Here is a 19318-nt window from a genome sequence, read left to right on the forward strand (position 1 = left end):
AAAAGGCGATTCCAGCATACGAATGTGATAAATGTTAACTGAGCATTAATTGCATTAAAGAGGGCCCTATAAACTTTTCATTTCTAATTAAATTCGTCCAGTGATGCTGCCCAAGCGAGTACTCTGGGCCTTTGTTTATGTGGAAAATTAAAATGCAAATACAATGGAATTTATTTCCAGGAGTGGAGTGACGGGCTGGCCCCTCTGGCTACTGGTCTCCCGGCCTGTCAAGCCAGGTAACTGCTCCTTTGGAGGTTCTGTCATCCTTGGGACACATTCTGGTGTGAAGGGAGAGGCCAGAGTTCAAGGTCAAATAGAGTTAGAAATAGAGGGGAAGGTGTGGAAAGAATTGAAAAGGAGAAAAAGACAATAGATAGCCCAGAAATAGAGAAAGAGGCGTTATCCCCATTTCCCACCTTCCCCCTCCAACACCCACCTCTAGGAGAAGGGACCCCAGACGTTGCTTGTGAGTAATGTCCTGACAAGCCTCCCCTGCAGTTCAGGGAAGAAGGGCGGATATGGGAGGGAGAGTTTGGAGAAGCAGCCTTGCCAGCAGATGTGGGCTTGCTCCTCAAAGAACCAAGTGGTCATCAGCAGACAAGGGTCCAGGGCTTGGATTTATCTCCAGCAGTTTGAGGGCCGGCTGCTGTCCACATAATGGTTCCACTGGGCTCTTCCTGCCAGTGCCAAGCGGCATTGACACAGGGCAGTGGAGCATAGAGGCTCTAACTGAGGACGCTGTGCATGCACGCCCGCACGCACGCAGCCTTCTCGAACGTAGGGAGAGCTGATCACTCATGAGAATAAACAAATGTGCCTTGCAGGGAGTCCTTTAGTGCCCTGATCCCTCTGATAAAAGTGGTAACTCTAAATGCTATTGAATGGAACGACCTAAAGTTCCTATTTACCAAAACATAAATTAAGTCGAATAGAGAGAAAACCTGGGCAAGAAACATCATTTGGGTTTATCAGTAGAGACACTGAAAGATTGCTGTGCTGCAGTATGGCTAAGGAAGTTGTAAATAGCATTAAAAAGTAGAGAGGGAAAGAAAATGGAGGTAGGAGAGATGATAAAAGGCAGAGTGCTAAATCACAAATGGGGACACGAACAAAGGCACAAACCAGATTTATGACAAGCTTTGTGTAAGTCGGTGGCTTGGATTGACAGTGCGTAGACATACTACGTACACAGGCATGAGGTGTCCGGAGAGTGGCTGAGGCTGGGTTGGTATGAAGGTGGATTGACCACAACATGAGCTGTCTGTGCCGATGCTGGGGCTGGTCCATCCGCCCTGCCACACAGCAATCTGGTGGGGTAGGGTTCGATAGTCAAGGATACAGTCTTAGGAGGTTTTTGAAGGTCTTTGAGCACATAAGTCTCTGGTGAGCTGGATCCACATTCTAATGGATCTCCAGGGCAGCAGCCCATTCCCGGAACGGAGTCTGCTTGACTAGTTTCATCGAATGGCTGCTGCTCTGCTCCTCTTTAGTCTGTTTTATTCTGGGTTATTCTTTCCCTCTTTAGTGTTCACTTATGTCTCTTAGAAATGCATGAGCACTGGCTGACAAACAGGTTAATGACTGTGGCAACTCCCAAACATCTGGAGGAAAACTCAAACCTTCAGACAATCATCTATAAACGTTGTCAATATGATGCCAAATATCTGGGGATTTAGAGATGTTGGCATGATTGATTGAATTTCTTAGTTTTTATCCAGACACAGCACCAACACCCATTTTCATTTCACTGGTGTTTCATTGTATTGGGAAACACCCATTTTTGGAGGGAAGTATTCTAGGAAACAAAATGTTAGAAAGCATCTTTGATGTATTTGGGTCTCATATCTGGTTTGAAGGGAGTCTGGATTTGGCTTGAAAGTCAAGTGGTGAGCTGGTGGTCAGGAACATTTAATATCTGAGCAAGCATGGCTGCTGGACACTTTCCCCGGAAAATTGCTTGGGAGGGCAAATTACTTTGTCCAAATAAAGCTTAAGCTATTGATAGGCCTGGCTTCATAAGGGAACCCACTGCACCATCTTGGGGCATGTCAAGGTTCTTAAGATGTAATCCATCCTTCATTCGTTCTTTCATTCACCCATTCCGAAAGTCTTTGCTAAGCAAAGACTTATGTGCCAGACATAAACATGTGCAGTACAGAGAACACAAGAAAGGGGGCTCTGGGAAGTGATTGCCAGAGTTTGAATCTAGCTTCCCTTGTTGTTATGTTGTTCAGTTGCTAAGTCTTATCCAACTCTTTGCAACCCCATGGACTCTCGTGTGCCAGGCTTCTCGTCCTTCACTATCTCCCAGAGTTTGCTCAAACTCATGTCCATTGTGTTGATGATCTAGCTCCCCTACTCCTTGGCTCTGTGGTTGTGGGAGTGTCCTCTCTGGACCTCAGTTTCCTTACTCTGATCTAATATGGAAGGTAATCATGTAGCTATAGCACTGCCATAGGTTCTTGTGAAGGTTGAATGCATTATTCCACATAAACCTGCTTAGAATTGCACCTGGCAGATACCAAGTACTCAATAAATGTTAGTTATTATTACAGCAATAGTAATCATCAAGTTATGTGTCTGTCAGTGTACATGAGTTCTGGCTTGTGCATGCATAAACACTGAAATCTTTGAAATAAAAAAGCTTGAGGAGCCAAAAGGATATTCCGTGAACAGAATTGTGTATCATGAATGCCAGTGAGAATTATGGTTCACTGCAAGCCCAGCTGGATTTAAGAAGGGGATCTGCTCTGTGTACTTCCAGAAAAATAGAAACCCTTATGACTGTTATCTGACCATTGAACAGAATTAGTCAGATAATTGCCCCCTTCATCCACTTAGTTTGAGAGCCCAGCCTGTCTGTGTGTGTGTGTGCATGTGTACTTAATGATTGCACACTCCTTCTCTGGAACGAGCCTACGATTGCTTGAGGAGCTGAAGGTTGGCATTTTCTGGGCTTCATGGCATTTTCATGGGTTGTGGTGCTTTGCATTTAGTAGTTTTTTTAAAAGACGAAATGGTTATGGGGGAAAAATCCTTATTTGATGGGTTTGAAGGGTTCCTCCGATTCTTAAATGTCATAGAGGGGAGAGGACAGGGAGATAAATAGAAGGAGGAGGAGAAAAGAGGAGAGAAAATGAAGATAAGGTAAAGGATGAAGAAAGAAGAGAGGAAGAACTGAGCAAACATCTGACAAATTCAAACCAAATCTATCTCCTGTGGCCCTGCATACCTGGATATTCCAGGGAATCATGGGAGGTTGATAATTATTGCAGTTATTCCACCACTAAGGGGTAAAAGAATTTTTAAAAATCAGGAGAAAAAAATCACTTTGGGCTTAAAGTCCTCAGTGTAATGGCTCAAAGTAACTGGACTCTGTGACTTCTCCTACTTAATCTGTGCCCATGAGCAAAAACGAAAACTGACATTTCCTAAACTCATGATATAGTCTGGCTTGCTATCTTTATGGGAAAGCCTGTGGAATAAGTCTGAGGCCCCAAGTTCTCTCTGCCCCTCAGGCCTAGTTTAGGTAAACAAGTCCAGCTCCATGGACTTCTGTAAAATCCATACCAAATGCGTTAATATTCACTCCTCTGATTCTTCTCTTATCTCTTCTTTAGTTCCCAATTTAATGCCTAGATTCCATTATTCCTTACTGACACCTATTAGCTGTTAGTCCTGATTTTTAAAATTAGAAAGTAAATATTTTTAGTGAGTTAATAATATTTTAACATGTAAATATTTTTAATATTGAAAGAGCTCAATCATCCTGAATTTTTTTTTTATAATTGCAAATGTATAAGGGCTACCATCTTTCTTTCTGCCTGTTCATCACCTGGGTACAGCCCTCAGTATGGAGATGGGGAGTGGTGAACTCTTATCAATCCCCAACCCCTGCCACTCTCCACAAGGATAGAAAGCCAAGTGCCTTCACACTGCAATTTTTGCACTTCTCTGCCTTAATCACACACACACACACACACACACACACACCCCTTGACTTACCTTGGATTGTATTCACATTAACATATGTGGTTATACACATGATTAGGACAATCTTATGGCCACTTTACTTGGTAAGTCCTATGTTTTCAATAATAATAGCTAACAAGTACTTACTACAGTAGGAACTGTTATAAGCATGTTGCATATATTAATTGATTTAAACCTCATAAACAACCTCATAGGGGCTTGCCTGGTGGCTCAGACTGTAAAGAATCTGCCTGCAATGCAGGAGACCTGGGTTCAATCCCTGGGTTGGGAAGACCCCCTGGAGAAGGGAAGGGCAGCCCACTGCAGTATTCTTGCCTGGAGAATCCCATGGACAGAGGAGCCTAGTGGGCTACAGTTCATGAAGTTGCAAATAATTGGACACAGCTGAGCAACTAACATTTTCACTTTCAAACAACCCCATAGGGCTTTATAGGATTGTCTATAGATAATGTAACTGGAATCCAGAGAAGCTGAGTAACTAATTCAGGTCACATGCTAAGTACCACAACTAGGATTTGAACTCCTACAATACTGGCTCTAAAACCTTTGTGCTTTTCCACTACCCCATACTTCGTATCAGCTTTGGATCAAAGGAAGTACAGGCATTCCTTGGGCAGCTCTGTATATTTTGCAGTCTCATGCCCAGGGATATATTTATACTTCTACTTACAAGCTCAGAACAAAGGCTCTGCACCTAATAGAAAGTCATGCCTAGTATGAGTTTCTGTATTCTTCCCTGGTGTGTGTGTGTGTCCCTGTAAATGTAAGCCACAGCTGAGCCACATCATTTGGGAATGCTGGGAAGGAAGAAGATGCTGATGGCCAGAGTCACAGAGTGGAGTGAACCGGGGATTCTCTGAACTAGAGTTCGTGTTGTTATTCCCATCAGGACTGGGGAGTTTAGTCCCATCCATCCTCCTCTAGTTCTACCAGGGATCTAGATTTTAGACAGGCATAGGGTTTGGCCCTGGGGTTTAACTCTCCAAATTAGACAGATAAAGGGAAGATGGCACCAGAACCTGTGTCACCGTGGTAAGATCAGATCTGTTTCATTGAGCAGAGAAAGCATGTTTCCAAGAATAATAGAACTGTAGAGATGGTCATCAAGAAGAGACTTGTCCTGCATCTCTAGAATCCTCCTCCTGGAAAGGAGCAGGGCAAATGACCAAGCCAGAGTGAACTAAAAAAGCTAAAGGATAGGTCTTCTCACCCACAGCTCCACCAAGAAAGTAATTACCGTATCATACACCACCACCCAGATCCAACATTGTTACTCAACCCACATCACTAAGGAGACACCCATTAACCTAAGCTCTGAGACATACATTATGAAAGAGAAAGATGCTGATATGATCAACGAATGCAATAATTCAAAGCAGAAATACAGACATTGCCACCGAACAATAATCAAATTCCTCCAACTCAGTGTTACACAAAGTGCAGTCACCTTAATACAATACCACAAAACATCAAGTAACAAACCTTAAGCCAACTGCCAGAATGTGTCAGCAATACATGTAACACACACAATTCAAGCACTCCATCCCACTGGCACACCCATGCACAATGTGGCCACCTGAGTGATAGTAAACACTGGTCGGGCACACACAGAGATGGAGCCAGCAGTGCAATACCCAGCCCTCCTGCACACCCAGCAGAGATCATTGCCATCGCCTCCCCAGACCCAGTGCTCTCTGGTCCCCAGCACAGTGCAGCCTGCCAGACAGCAGCTGCGCCCTCCCATCTCTCCAGCAGGTGGATGTGTCCAGACCATCACCTCCAATAAAGCCTCCGGGCTCTCGTTGCTAGTAAGAGAGTAAACTGTCCCCTGAGCCTGCTTCCCGAGACAGGACAAATCAGCGGTCTACTGGTTGGGGTTTAATAAGACTTGGCCGATACTGAAAATGACAGAGCTCCAGGGATGGAGGGCAAGCAAGGTGGCCTGGGAGGGGGCTCGCCAGGCTGGGTGCGGGAATTCCCCTTCCTCCACCAAGCCCTGCCTCCTGTGGCCATTCCAGAGCCGAAGCCCTCTTGCTGGGTGTTCACTGAGTATCGATTCAGTCTGCAAGCAATTTTAATATTTCTTCAGGGACTTTCCAGCAACAGCACAAGTCATTAATTCACCCTCCCAAATTGCTTATTCAATAGCAGGAACATGGCTCCTGAATAAAGTCCCAGAATTTATGTGACTTGCACGAGTCAGGAGGTCAAACAACTGTTATGGAGCGAAGTTAAAAATCCAAATAAAATATTGACACTTTTTTGGGGAGGGGGAGGGGGGAGTAAAGGTATTTAAAATAGGTTTTTGTTGTAATGCCCCCAGGATAAAGAATGGAAGGAGACTGAAGACAAGTAGGAGTTTATAAAATCAATGGAATTTATTGCACATCTACTTGGCATTTAATAATTCTCTCATTTCCACAGTCCCCCACCCCCACCCCATCCTGGCCATGGACAGAAAGATACACAGGTATACAAATGCACATTTATGCACATCAATATCGGTGCACAGACCAATATAAAAACACAGTTGTGACGTGAGCATCTGAAACACCTTGGGAAGAGAACAGTGATGTGTGTGGAGTCATGTATGACTGTGGCTTACAGATTTGACAGAAAGGCATAACTGGGCAGAATTCATGAGGGGAGTTTTGATAAATATATCCAGTATTATAAATCTTGGATCAATGCATTAGAGCAGACATGAATATAAAGATACAGTAATCATAGAAATAGTTTCTAGAAACTGACAAACACATTTGTATTCAGCATCGCCACAGAATTGTGTACATGATTGGGAAAGTAGACAGATAAGATAGATAGATAGATACAAAGAATTTAGAAAATCTATCCCTCCAACCTACCAATGTATTCATGTATAAAATACAGTGAAACCACAACCACTTAACCTGAAATTGAGGCTAACACAGACAGGATGCTTATCAAATACAACCGTGGCACGTGCACAGGAGAGGGTAGGTATGTTTAGAGTTACAGCTACCTTCAGTCTCTGTTTATTGTCTACACATGCATTTGCACAACTGTCCAGATCATGGATTTGAAAAGACTGAAGGAAAAAAATTTGCTTATGCCCAAACAGCTAATAAAAAGAAATATTAATAACAAAAATGTCCAGAAGAGGTGATATGGTTCGGCCTATAGACATTGGAGTCACAGACCCAAAGTCTGGCTCCAGTGCTGTTAAGCACATGACCTTGGGCGAGGTGCTTAGCCTCTCTGTTGTCTCCTTAGGAAAATAGAAAACGTCTCCATCTGAGAGAGTTATAGTTAGGATTTGGATAAGAAAATGCATTTGTTATAATGCTTGTCATATAATGAGTATGAAATAAATGATACTTATTGCTTTTACTATTTTTATATGCACTCTTCTATCCAGGCCCAGTGTCTCATAGATTTTACCACCTGTTCTTGATCTGACTGACTTATTCTACCTAGTGTTTAGCAACATGGGTTTTGGAGTCAGGCTCCCAAGTTCAAATATCCTGGCTCTGGTACTTAACAGCTGTGTGACCTTTGGCAAGTTACACAACCTCTCTGAGCCTCAGCTTCCATTTCTGCAGAACAGGATAATAGTCTTCATAAGGAGTTGTGAAAAACAAAGAATCCATTTACTCAGCAGAGTGCCTTGGCACATAGCGAACATATATTAGTTCACTATGTCCCTTAAGATTATGTTATTGTTATTTTTAATAGTAATAACATTCACTTGCTATTCAACAAGTAGTTTTTAAGTACTTATACCATGCCAAGCACTGTTGCTAAGTGCGGGAAATACAATAGTGAGAAAAATAGGCGTCACATGTGACCTTACAGAGCTCAGAGTCCAGAGGAGGACTCACTGTGGATTGAGTAAACAAAAAAACAGGTTTCAGCTCTGTGCTGGACCCTACATGGGAGAGGGGATCAGAGAGAAATAGGTTGGAAAACCAGAGCAGAGCCAGATTGGGAAACATTCTGAAGGCCAGGTTGAGGAATTTTAAATTTATCCTGTAGGTAATAGGAAGCAATAGTTGAGTTTAGCCACATCACATTCTTTCAGGAGCAGGCATAGAGAGACCAATGGATTGTTTTTGAATATGGAGTAAGAAGGTGAGCAGTGGGAGGGTCCAGAGGCAGACCAGGCAGCAGCTAGCAGGTCCCACCTTGGCTGCTGCTGCTGAAGACCTCTCCTCTCCAGGCTCCCTTCTGCTTGCCTATGGAAGGCTGGGAAGGATGGATAGGGATGTCTTGTCCCTGCAACGAGTCTACAGGGACCCCTTTCACCATCACATTAGGCAGTCTTGTAGCCGCTGGACTGTGCGGTGGACAGCTGGTAGACCCGAACTCTAGCCCAGGGCAGTCCTGACAGATGAGGGCATGCCCGGTGGTGAGAGGAGCTAGTCTGGTCACGCTCTGAGCTTGGCATGCACTGCAGACTGGTTTCCAAATGGTTAGTTAATCACATTGCCCCTTAATTTTTAAACCTATGCATATCTTGAAGCTAAATCAATCCATATGCTTACCATTCATCATATAAACCGTCACTATTGCCCCCTTGGGCCAGCCCCATGGCCCATCTAGCCTGGTAAATTGTATCTGGCCTGGGCTCCCAGGGACACGTGGTAGAAGGATTATCATCCTCAGTGCCAGTCTTAGGAAGCTAAACTGATGCAGAAAGTATGCCTGGCATCTAAGCAACCCACTGGGAACCCATCAGCCTGGGAAGGTACCAAAAACTATTTTGAAATTATATTTATTTGTGGCTTATTGTTTGTTTCCACAGAGGAACTGATAGCCTCTTGAGTTTTGTTTACTGTGTCAGATGGAATCAGAATTAGCTGATGAGGGAGACGTGCATTGCTAGAATGTGAGTAAGAAACCTTCAACTCACTAAGATGTTCTCTCAGCTCTCTCGAGAATGGTTTCCTTACCCCTTGGCTTAAGCTAGGTTTCTCAAATATCAGAGAGTTTAAGAGTAATCTAGAGAATTTCTTAAATACAGATTTCTGAGCCCAATCCCATCAGCAATTCTAAATGCATAAGGTAAGGTCTGGAGGAGGTTCCAGGGATGTGCATGTTAGCATGCACCCCAGGGGATTCTAATGCCAGTGGCTCAAGGATGGTAGTTTGGGGACAACTTTCTGTAAGCATTTAGGTAGGACTGTCATCTCTTGGAGCTCAGTTATGACCTCTGAGAAGTAGCAAAAGAGGCAGAAACTCTTAACACATTTAGGGGAAACCTGTGTATTCTAATTATATCCGTACTGCAGCCAGAATGGAAGGGCCTGCCCTCAGGTTCCACTCATCAGGGGCTGTTCTCATGCACAGAACCCTGCCTGCCATATGGTCAGTTGTCCAAACTGAAACCTGAGGGGCATGCAAGCGGGTGTGGGCAAACAACTCTAAACTCTGCACCAAATGTAGAGCCTGAGCCTAGGAAAAGAGAGTTCATGTGAAGGACTTCCAGGCTACCCACGGGGAGGGCTGGGTGGCTACCGTCTGCTTTTGGTGCCTGTGGGGAGGAGGGGATGAATTTCAGTTCTTCAGTTCCTGGGATGTACAGAGTGGAGAATGTCAGTTTCTTAGAGTTCTCAGGAGTAGGGAGACGTAGGAACTGTTCTGGGGAAGGGCAAAATTTTCCTGAATAATCTATGAGATCTCAGTTGAGGTTCTGCCATGAAAAGTCTCCAGCTGTTTTTGTAGCTCAAATTTGCCTCAGGGCAGAGCCAGGGACTCCTGCCCACTGAAGGCAGCTCTCAAAGGCCTGAGTTAAATCAATTACCTGCATTCGTTGTGCAAAATAGCCTTTGCTGAAGCAAATATTTTGTGCTCTTGAATGATCCAGCCTGTAATACCCGGGCAGCTCAAAGTCACTGGTAGAGGCCCCTCCCACCATCATTTTCTTAACAATCAGTGGGGCCAGCTAGTCTGAAACATTCTTTACCTTGGAGTTCCTTTGATTTACTCAATCAGGAAAGACTTTCCCCATACCAGAGGTGAAACATTTTCTGCAAACCTCTAGAAGTAGGCAACTGAAACTGGTTTATATATGTACACGGTTTATATATGTACACAACACATGTATGTTAATACTTGACTTGTTGCTCCAAAGACACTTTCAGCAAATCAGCGATATGACCAGGCCCTGGGCCAACCTGTGGTTCTACTAAGAAGTACTTCCAAAGTGGAGAAAGCAGTCTGTTCTAGGTAGCTGGGCAGGCTTTTGTGGGGACATGCTTGGAGGTCCCGTGTGTGTATCATGCTGTCAGCAGCTGGTTCCAGCAGGCGTTATACTCCCATTTTATAGAAAGGAATGCTAAATCCCAGGGAGTCCCTTATCCTTCGTTTCTCAAAACACAATAGAACAAGAGAACAGAACCATGGAATCCTGGGCTTTGGGGTATCTCTTTCCTGGAGGCAGTATGTTTTCACGGTTAAGGGTAGGGGTCTTGGGGTTAGTCTGCCTGAATTAAAACCCCAGATTTTCCGTTTCTTAAATAGGTAACTTTAGGCAAGTTATAATATGCCTTATATGCAAAATGTGTTGTTGTGAGGATTAAATGAACTGTTTGTTTTAAGCACTTAGAACATTGTTTTTTCTTGTTTAGTCGCTCATTCATGTCCAACTCTTTGTGACTGCATGGACCGTAGCCCTCTAGCTTTCTCTGTCCATGGGATTTTCCAGGGAAGAATACTGGATTGGGTCACCATTTCCTTATCCAGGGGAACTTCCTGACCCAGGGATTGAACCCACATCTCCTGCATTGGCAGGCAGGTTCTTCACCACTGAGCTACCTGGGTTTAGCTCATAGTAAATACTCAGTAAACAATAGGTTTTTATTACTGGAGTCTCTGCTAAGGAAGCACTGCTCCCAGAAATCCTGAGCAGCCCAGCCCTGGAAATGCTGCCACCTGACTCCCTCCAAGGTGAGCTGTCTGAGGTCACCTCAATGCTAATAGGGCCTCTTCTTGTCTCCACCTCAGGGGGAGTTTTTGCACACCATTTATTATCATATAATATAATGCAATATAATATCATACATAACATAACATAATATGATGGGTAGGTTAACTTGGAAACCCTGAGGCGGACCGTGGATGGATGGATAGATGAATAGATACATTTGTACTAAGTATACATACATTATATCATTCTATTGATTTGTAAAAAGTTCCCGGTCTGCCTGGCTGTAATGAGATTTTTGAACTTTGCGTGGCGATCAATGAGAGGAATATTATTGGCCTGGAGAATTGATATACCTGCTCTCAGTGGCTTGTTCTGCTCCCAGGCTGCCCCGGCCCCCCAGGTGTACGATTCCAGCAGACACTTAACCTTTTTTACAGTGTCATCAGGCTAAAAGGAATCTAATAGTGACACAGGACTTGTGCTCAGCACTCTGCCACTATTGCTTTCCTGTCACAAATAATTTATAGCCTTCCATTTCCATCCCCGAGCCTGCACCCCAGCCCTGCCTCCCGCTTTCCCCCAGCTCCCAGGAATCAATAAGCTCACACAGCCACAGTGGGACTTCAGGGTGCCAAGAGACAGACGGACAGACATAGAGAAGGGAGACAGAGAAGGGGCAGAGATAGGAAGGGGAGAGAGAGAATGAGATGCAGAGGAAGGAGGAGGAAGAGGAGGAAGAAAATCAGAACAGGAGTGAAGAATCCCCCCCAGTGCTTTCTTAGAGTCGAGAGTGTCTTTCTTTCTTCGTGAGTTTAACAAACTGTTAATGGGAGCCTCATTACCTGATTTCATGCTAACTGACAGAGCAGTTGAGATTGGTTTTGTTTTTTTTTTTTAATTTGGTTTGGTTTGGTTTTAAATTTGTTTATTTATTTAGGCCATAACTGCAGGGTATGCAGGATCTTAGTTCCCTGACCAGGGATTGAACCCGTACTCCCAGGAGTGGAAGCAGAGTCCTAATCACTGGACCACCAGGGAAGTCCCCCTCATGAGACTCTTTGGATCTCCAGCATGGCCAGGGGTGGAGACCTCCTGGGAATTTAACCAAAGAGGGAGGGACTTCACCTGCCTTGTCCTCCTTTACTCCAAAGCTCTACCACAAACCCATGGCATCTTTGGGTCCTGAGGGAACTGCTGCTCCTACTGTCTATGGACCCTTCCCAGCGCTGCCAGACGGGGCCCCCAGTCTGTCTTCCCAAGAGTCTCTGACGCATCTCTTGTCGGGTCAGGCTTGACACCTGCTGCTCCTGTTTCCTGTCTTCTCAGTGCGCCTCCCAGGGTCCTGGAAGCAGCTGCGTTGACCAGGCTGGGGCAGATGGGCCTCAGTGGCCTCCTCGCCTGCACCTGGTTTAGCCCCTCCATAGAGAGCAGCCTGGCCTGGGGGTCACCCACAGGAATAATAGTAGTAGTAGTTACAGTTATAGTTAGCATTTATTGAGCCAAGCATCACACTAATCATTGTACAGGAATTATCCTATTTAACCCCCACAGCAGTCCTATGAGGTAGATAGTGTCATCTTATTTTACAGATGAGAGAATGAGAAACACCTGGGATTCATTCCACAGACAATAAGTAACAGAACTGGGACTTGGGCTCAGGCAGACTGAGCCCGGAGCCCACCCTCTACTCCCCTTTGCTCTACTCACAGCCTCATGAGTGGAGATGCTGAGTACTTGCAGGTCCTGTGCTGAGCCAAGGAGAACTCCAGGAGGTTCCCTGGAAGGTGGGGGAGAAAGAACATCCCTGTCAAGGAAAGTGTGCCTGGAGGAGAAGTGGAGAGCAGGTACCCCGGCAGGGCAGGCTTTCTGCAGGAAATGGCACCTCCCGGCCCCCAGTAAATGTGCTCAGAACTCCTGACTGTCTCCTCCAAGGATGCATGTGTGGGAACTTGACTTTCCAGGCCAACTCTGCCTGGAGCTGTGGGGGCTACAGATGTGTTTGGCTGTCTTATGGGGCCAAGAATGAAAAAGAATTGAAGGAACAGAAGGAGAAACAGGGGGAAATAGTGTCAGGCAGTCACCCAAAGCAACCTCTGTATCCATTTAACCCTTAGGGATATTCCCATGAGTCATTGGGTTGTGTATGGGATGCAGGAGGGTGATGGATGGCCATCAGGTTTCCACAGTCCTGGTCCTTAAATTCTGAGATCTAGCTTTGGGGACTGGTGAGTGTCCACCGCCTGGGGGGCATGGATGGACATTAGTAAGTCACAGCAGGCATCCTGCCCAGCTCCTCTCCTGTGCACCACCAAGCCGCTGTCAGGAAGTAGTGATTTTCCATCACTTGCTGCCTCAGCTAAATCTGCACCAGCGCCCCAGGGGTCAGAGGCTCTGGGTAACAAAGACAGCAGCTGCATGAGGCCACCCGGTTGTCTGTCTCACCCAGCCTCAGTCTGGGGGCTCCCTCTGTCCACAGCTCATCAGCCCTCAAATCAGAGCCACTTACCAGCCCCCTGAGACCCCAGAAACTTTTTGCTGCAGTGAATTAGGAGCAGCTGCTTTGAGTTGCTCAGCCTCTAGACTTCTCCTGTAGACCAGACTACACTGCCCTTAGCAACTGTCAGGTCTTTGCCATCATGATCATGCTCCAAACCCAGAAACTCTGGGCCACATCACCATATGCCATTTCTCGCTGCCTCCTCCCTGTGCCCACCATTCTGTTCTCTCCTTCTTCTGCCTTGTCTGGCGGTCACCCACATTCTCTTTGGCAACTTCAGCCTCTCCTTCTTCATCAGTTCTTTCTCCTTGGCCTACAGACATGTCCAGGCCCTTCCTGCCCTGAACAGGCTTCCCTCCACTCACCTGCTTTCTTCAGCTTCCACACATCTCTCTCCTTTTCTACAAACTTCTGAAGCAATGATCTATTTCATTGCCTTCCTCTCCTCTTGTCCACTCCCAAATCTCTTCCTGTCTGGCTTCTGCCTCAGTTGCTTTATTTATTTATTTTTTTTTAATTTTATTTTTAAACTTTACATAATTGTATTAGTTTTGCCAAATATCAAAATGAATCCGCCACAGGTATACATGTGTTCCCCATCCTGAACCCTCCTCCCTCCTCCCTCCCCATACCATCCCTCTGGGTCGTCCCAGTGCACTAGCCCCAAGCATCCAGTATCGTGTATCGAACCTGGACTGGCAACTCGTTTCTTACATGATATTTTACATGTTTCAATGTCATTCTCCCAAATCTTCCCACCCTCTCCCTCTCCCACAGAGTCCATAAGACTGTTCTATACATCAGTGTCTCTTTTGCTGTCTCGTACACCGGGTTATTGTTACCATCTTCCTAAATTCCATATATATGCGTTAGTATACTGTATTTATGTTTTTCCTTCTGGCTTACTTCACTCTGTATAATAGGCTCCAGTTTCATCCACCTCATTAGAACTGATTCAAATGTATTCTTTTTAATGGCTGAGTAATATTCCATTGTGTATATGTACCACAGCTTTCTTATCCATTCATCTGCTGATGGACATCTAGGTTGTTTCCATGTCCTGGCTATTATAAACAGTGCTGCGATGAACATTGGGGTACACGTGTCTCTTTCCCTTCTGGTTTCCTCAGTGTGTATGCCCAGCAGTGGGATTGCTGGATCATAACTCAGTTGCTTTATTGAGACCACTCTCACAACGTCATTAGTGGTCACCCAAAATCCCCAAATCTGTGCCTCTTCTTATTTCCAGTTCCCTTCAAACTTTATGTCACCATGGATGGTGTCATCATGGAGGCTGTGGGTTATGTTCTCCTTCTGGAAGTGTTCTTCTCTGTTGACTTGGTTAACACTACGTGATCCTGGTTCTGCCATTTCCTGTATGACCAATTCTGAGTGCTGTGCAAGGTCAGGTTCTTTTCCTTAGCCTCTGTTAGGAGATGTCCTCCAGGGACTCCTCCTTAGGCCTCTCATCCCAACCAACATGCCCTTCTTTGACAGTCTCCTAAATCTGTGTCTGCTGTTCTGGGTAGTGAACAATCTTCCACCTGGGCACTCACCTGCCTCCTCAAGTGAGGCATGTCAAGGACCAGCCAGTCACCATGTTGCGTTCCTCTTCCTGAGAGCTGGACAAACCACCAGCCTTCCAGTTACGCACCACTGTGGTTTCAGAGCCGCAGACTAGTGGAGTCATGGTTGACTCCAGTTAGTTGCCAAATCCTGGCCATTCTGCCTTTACTGTGTCTTGCAAATTCTTCCTTCTTTCTCTTTTTTTTGGTGGGGGGGCACCCTGAGTGGCTTGTGGGATCTTAGTTCCTCGACCAGGGATTGAACCTGGGCCCTCAGCAGTGGAAGCACCGAGTCCTAACCACTGGACCACCAGGGAATTCCCTTTTCCCCCTCCTTTCCTTCTCTTTTCTGAGACCAGCCCCTTATGGCCTTGTGCCTGACTGTTGCTTTACCTGCATCGGTTTGTACCTGTCTCCTTTCGTTTAGAAATCACTCATGGCTTAAGACCCTGTAAACCTGGTTCCTAACAATGTAACCTGGAGGTCTAACAACGTAATGAGAAGTACACATTTTAGACTGAATTCCACCCCTGCCCTTAGCCCTCCACTTTAGCCTCTGCTAGGAGATGTCCTCCAGGGACTCCTCCTTAGGCCTCTCATCCCAACCAACACGCCCCTCTTTGACAATCTCCACTGACAAGCTGACAGTGTAATCTTCAGAAAGCCCCTTAACCTCTTTGAGTTTTGACTTTAAGTCTGCAAAATGAGGATAATAGTATTGCTTTGAAGATTGTTATGAGAATTAAAAATTTTATAAGTACAGTAATAAAGGCACATAGTAGACACTCAATAAATAGAAAAATCACTGCTGTCATCATTACTTCCAACTTTTCAGCCTCATTTCCTCTTAGTCCCTTACATCCCTCCAGCGTTCCTGGATAGGCATTACCGCCTCACCCCCTGCTCCCTTCCTGGCTTTTCTTTCCCCCTCCTCCAGCATCTGCTTATAACGTCCTCTTTCCCACTTCTTTGTTCACATTAAAAGCGTGCTATTTTTCACTGGGGAAAGAGACCTTAGAGAGCCTGTCATCTATCCTCTTTACCTTATAACTGAAGAAACTGAGGCCTGGAAGGAAAATGATGAGGCCAAGGCTATGCGGCCAATTAATGGCAGAATCAAGATTTTAGACATGTAGCCCAGTGACTTTTCCACTATCCTCTGTGCCTTTGGCTCGTCTGTGTGTGTGTGTGTGTGTGTGTGTGTGTGTATTCAGCCTTACACTGCTTGGAGGCTCTACATCAAATTCCAGATTCCACCTCCTCAGTGTCTTTTTTCCCATTCCCCTTCCTCTGCCCCAGGCACAGCAGGTGACTCCTCTCCTGCATCTTCCTGGTACTTACTGCCTGTTCCCTCCCTCAGGGTGACTTAGGTTTCTCAGGGTGTGACCTCCCTACCCAATTTTATTACCAGTCCTGGGAGGCAGAGACCTTATCTTGGCCACCTGCGAGTGTTCCAGTCCATGCACAGCTTGTGACTCACCTGGCCAGTTGAGATGAACTTGGCTCACACACCTCTCTGCAGGGAGGGGGACTTGCCTTCAGAAAAGTGGCTTCCAAGGGCACCTGATGGACCAGTGGGTGGAGGGAAATGTTCCTCGATGCTGGCCCTAGGGTTGGTCTTTTGCGTCCCTGAGCCCTGGGCCCTTGGATCACTGACAGGCCTCAGCCCTGCAATGTTGGATCTGGAGCCCTCACCCCCACCCTCACCTGGAGTGCATGGGGAAGGCACCAGTCTCTTCACCCAATCAGGTAAAGAAGCTGAGATTCAAGTAACGCCTCTGGGAAGGAGGCCAGTGTGCCAGCGAGCTGGGCAGCAACAGGACTTTGTGGGGAGTGAAAGCACTGAATGGTTCAAGGAGTTGCTCAGGGCCTGACAGGGACTGTGTGCTGTGTTGGAACCCTGGAGACGAAAGGGTTACTGTGACCCAGCCCTTCCCTGACTCTGTCTTTAGCTCAGGAAATGGGGAGATGTCACCCCCTCCCTGATCCTGGAGGACTGTGATACAGTCCCAATAGGAAAGCCAGCTCCAAAATGATCTCCAGAAGGGAAGGGTGGACAGCGAGTCACCAGGGCAACTCCCAGAAAAGGGAAGGAGGCTGTGGTCTGCTCGCTCCACTACCCTGATCCTTGCTACCAGACATCAAACGGCAATTTGATCAATGCACTGCAGGATAGAATGCAGACTGCCTTGGCCCAGGGATGCGCTGAACCTGGATCCGCAGAGCCAACAGGAGGGCAAGCTCCTGCCTTGCAGCAGTCAGGAAGGGCGGGGGTGCAGAGAGCAGCTGAGGGAGGAGGGAGCTAGGGAGCTTGGGGGAGCCACCTCCATACGGCTTGGCTGGAGCTGGCCAGGGCATCAGAGGGCATGTGACGTGTGATGCTGTTGGTGATGCTGTTGCAGGATCATCCGGACCAAAGTTCAGCAGCCTTTCCACCCAACGCCGGATGGAGCCGGAACTGGAGTGACTGCCCCTGGCCACACCATTGGTAAGAGGACTTAGGGAAGGGGGAATGCTGGGCCCCCTGAGAGGTGGGCAGTGCAGCTCCAGCCCTGGGGAATGCACACTGTCTGAGGCCCAAGGCCTGCGCTCTCTAGAGGTGCAGGATCTGCCTGAGAGACCAGCTCACGAGGACCGCGCTCTGCCTCCTGCCCGCATCTCCTTGCCTTTATCAGTCTGTGTGTCTGTCTCTCTCCCTCCCTTTTCTCTAGCTTTCCTTCTCCTTCCCATCCTCCTCCTGCTCCATCTCTTGTTCTCTGTCCTTCTCTCTTTCATGTCTACTTGCTTATTCCATTTTTGTTTTGTTAATTTTTAAGATTCTCCTCCTCTCTTCTCTCCCCCTCTGTCTTCTCTCCTCTTTCTCCCCCTTCTGCCTTTCCCTCTCCTCTCCTCTCTGTCCAGGTGGCCCTGGACCTCTTCCTCTGTCTGTACCCCTCCCTCCTCATGGTCTCGCTCCTCTCAGTTCATCTCGCTTGATGTCTTTGTCTCTCTCTCTCATCTGCCATACCTTCTGCCCTCTCCAGCCCCCTCATTTATTGACCCTCGCTCACAGCCTTGCAGAGACACGACCAGTCCCACCAGAACACCTGCCAGCACCCCCTCCCTCCCTCCCACGCACTGTCTTCCCTTTGACCCAAGGGCGCTCAGTGCTGCCGAAGCCATAGGTGAGATCTTGAGGGACTGGGATGTGGTTAAATTTCTCCTGCTGTCCCTCTTGGCAGCTGTCCCCTCTCTCTGGACCAGCAGAAAGTGAAAAGGGCTGGTCCCAGCCCTCCGGGAGTTGGCAGGAGCCCTGTTTGCTAGGCCTGGGTTGCAGCGTGTGCTGAGGGGGAGGGTTGGATCGAGCTGTACCTGAGTTGATCACAGCCGAGTGAATGTGTTCACTACTCTGTGCCCTGAAGGGGAAATTAGGAGCTTCTCAGGTGATTTCAAGACCAGAAGCAACAGGTCGGAGTGAAGAGCTTCATACCCCTGGGGAGTATCAGGCCCATTCATGTGTCTCTAAGAGAATCAGAGAGATCTTAGAAAGCCGCAGACTCTAAATCAGGACTGGGAAAGACTCTGCCTAGGAGACTAGAAACAATGGGCTGGGACTTGTTTAAATGGATTTGCCCAGCCCCAGGGATCTGGGGATGAGCTGTGCAAGAAGCGGCTGTGCTCTCAGGACCCCTGAACCACTTTCTAGGTTGAGTCCGCTTTGCTGTTTCCATCCATCCTCAAGAGTGGGTTCAACCTATAGTGAGTGAATGAAATCTCCAGGTCTGCAGAGAAGGCCTGGGTTGACTGGTCCCCACTAAGCCCAGGGTGGACAGCACTGAAGAGCCTGAATTGTATGCAGCAACTCGTTCCCCCTTAAATCTCAGAGAAAGGAGACTATGGGCTCCCCATCCCCGCTCATTCCCTCTGCCTCTCTCTGCCCCCAGACTTGGGGCTTTGGCCTGCGATCACAACCACTATCCTGATGGCATTTCCTCCTTCCTCCCATCCAGTTCCCAGTACGGCCTCCCCTCCTGTTTCCAGCGCCTCCAATGATCCAGTGGGATCCTACTCCATCAATGGGATCCTGGGAATCCCTCGCTCCAATGGCGAGAAGAGGAAACGTGATGAAGGTAGGGAGGAGGGAAGAGGCTTGGCTTCCCCTGTGCATGCTTTGTCCTTGGATTCAGAGCTCCGGTTTCGGCCCAGCTTCGCAGCTGCTTTGCTGTGAGATCACTTTTAGTAGCAAAGCCCAGGTCCCTCCACTACCCTGCTGGCTCCTGGAGAGAGGGAGGCAGGCTGCTGGTGGGGCCATCAGCTTCACCATCTGCTCAGCAGCCCCAACTGCTTCACCTTCCGCCGGGATTCACCCCAAACATC

The 19318-nt window shown here is 47.1% G+C and overlaps 1 protein-coding gene across 33 annotated transcripts in view; it reads left to right on the plus strand.

Moving 5' to 3' along the window:
- Positions 1–19318, plus strand: part of PAX2 (paired box 2) — a 90520-nt gene that overhangs the window by 25939 nt on the left and 45263 nt on the right. For all 33 annotated transcript variants that reach the window (XM_086378166.1, XM_086378167.1, XM_086378171.1 and 30 more), the window contains 2 exons: positions 17365–17450; positions 18952–19071. In XM_086378166.1, coding sequence (XP_086234292.1) covers positions 17365–17450; positions 18952–19071 — 206 coding nt within the window. The remainder of the gene's footprint in view (positions 1–17364; positions 17451–18951; positions 19072–19318) is intronic.

This window comes from Bos grunniens, chromosome 26 (assembly GCF_055505025.1).
Source record: "Bos grunniens cultivar Pamir isolate PY7600 chromosome 26, Bosgru_T2T1.0, whole genome shotgun sequence".
NCBI classification, from domain to species: domain Eukaryota; kingdom Metazoa; phylum Chordata; class Mammalia; order Artiodactyla; family Bovidae; genus Bos; species Bos grunniens.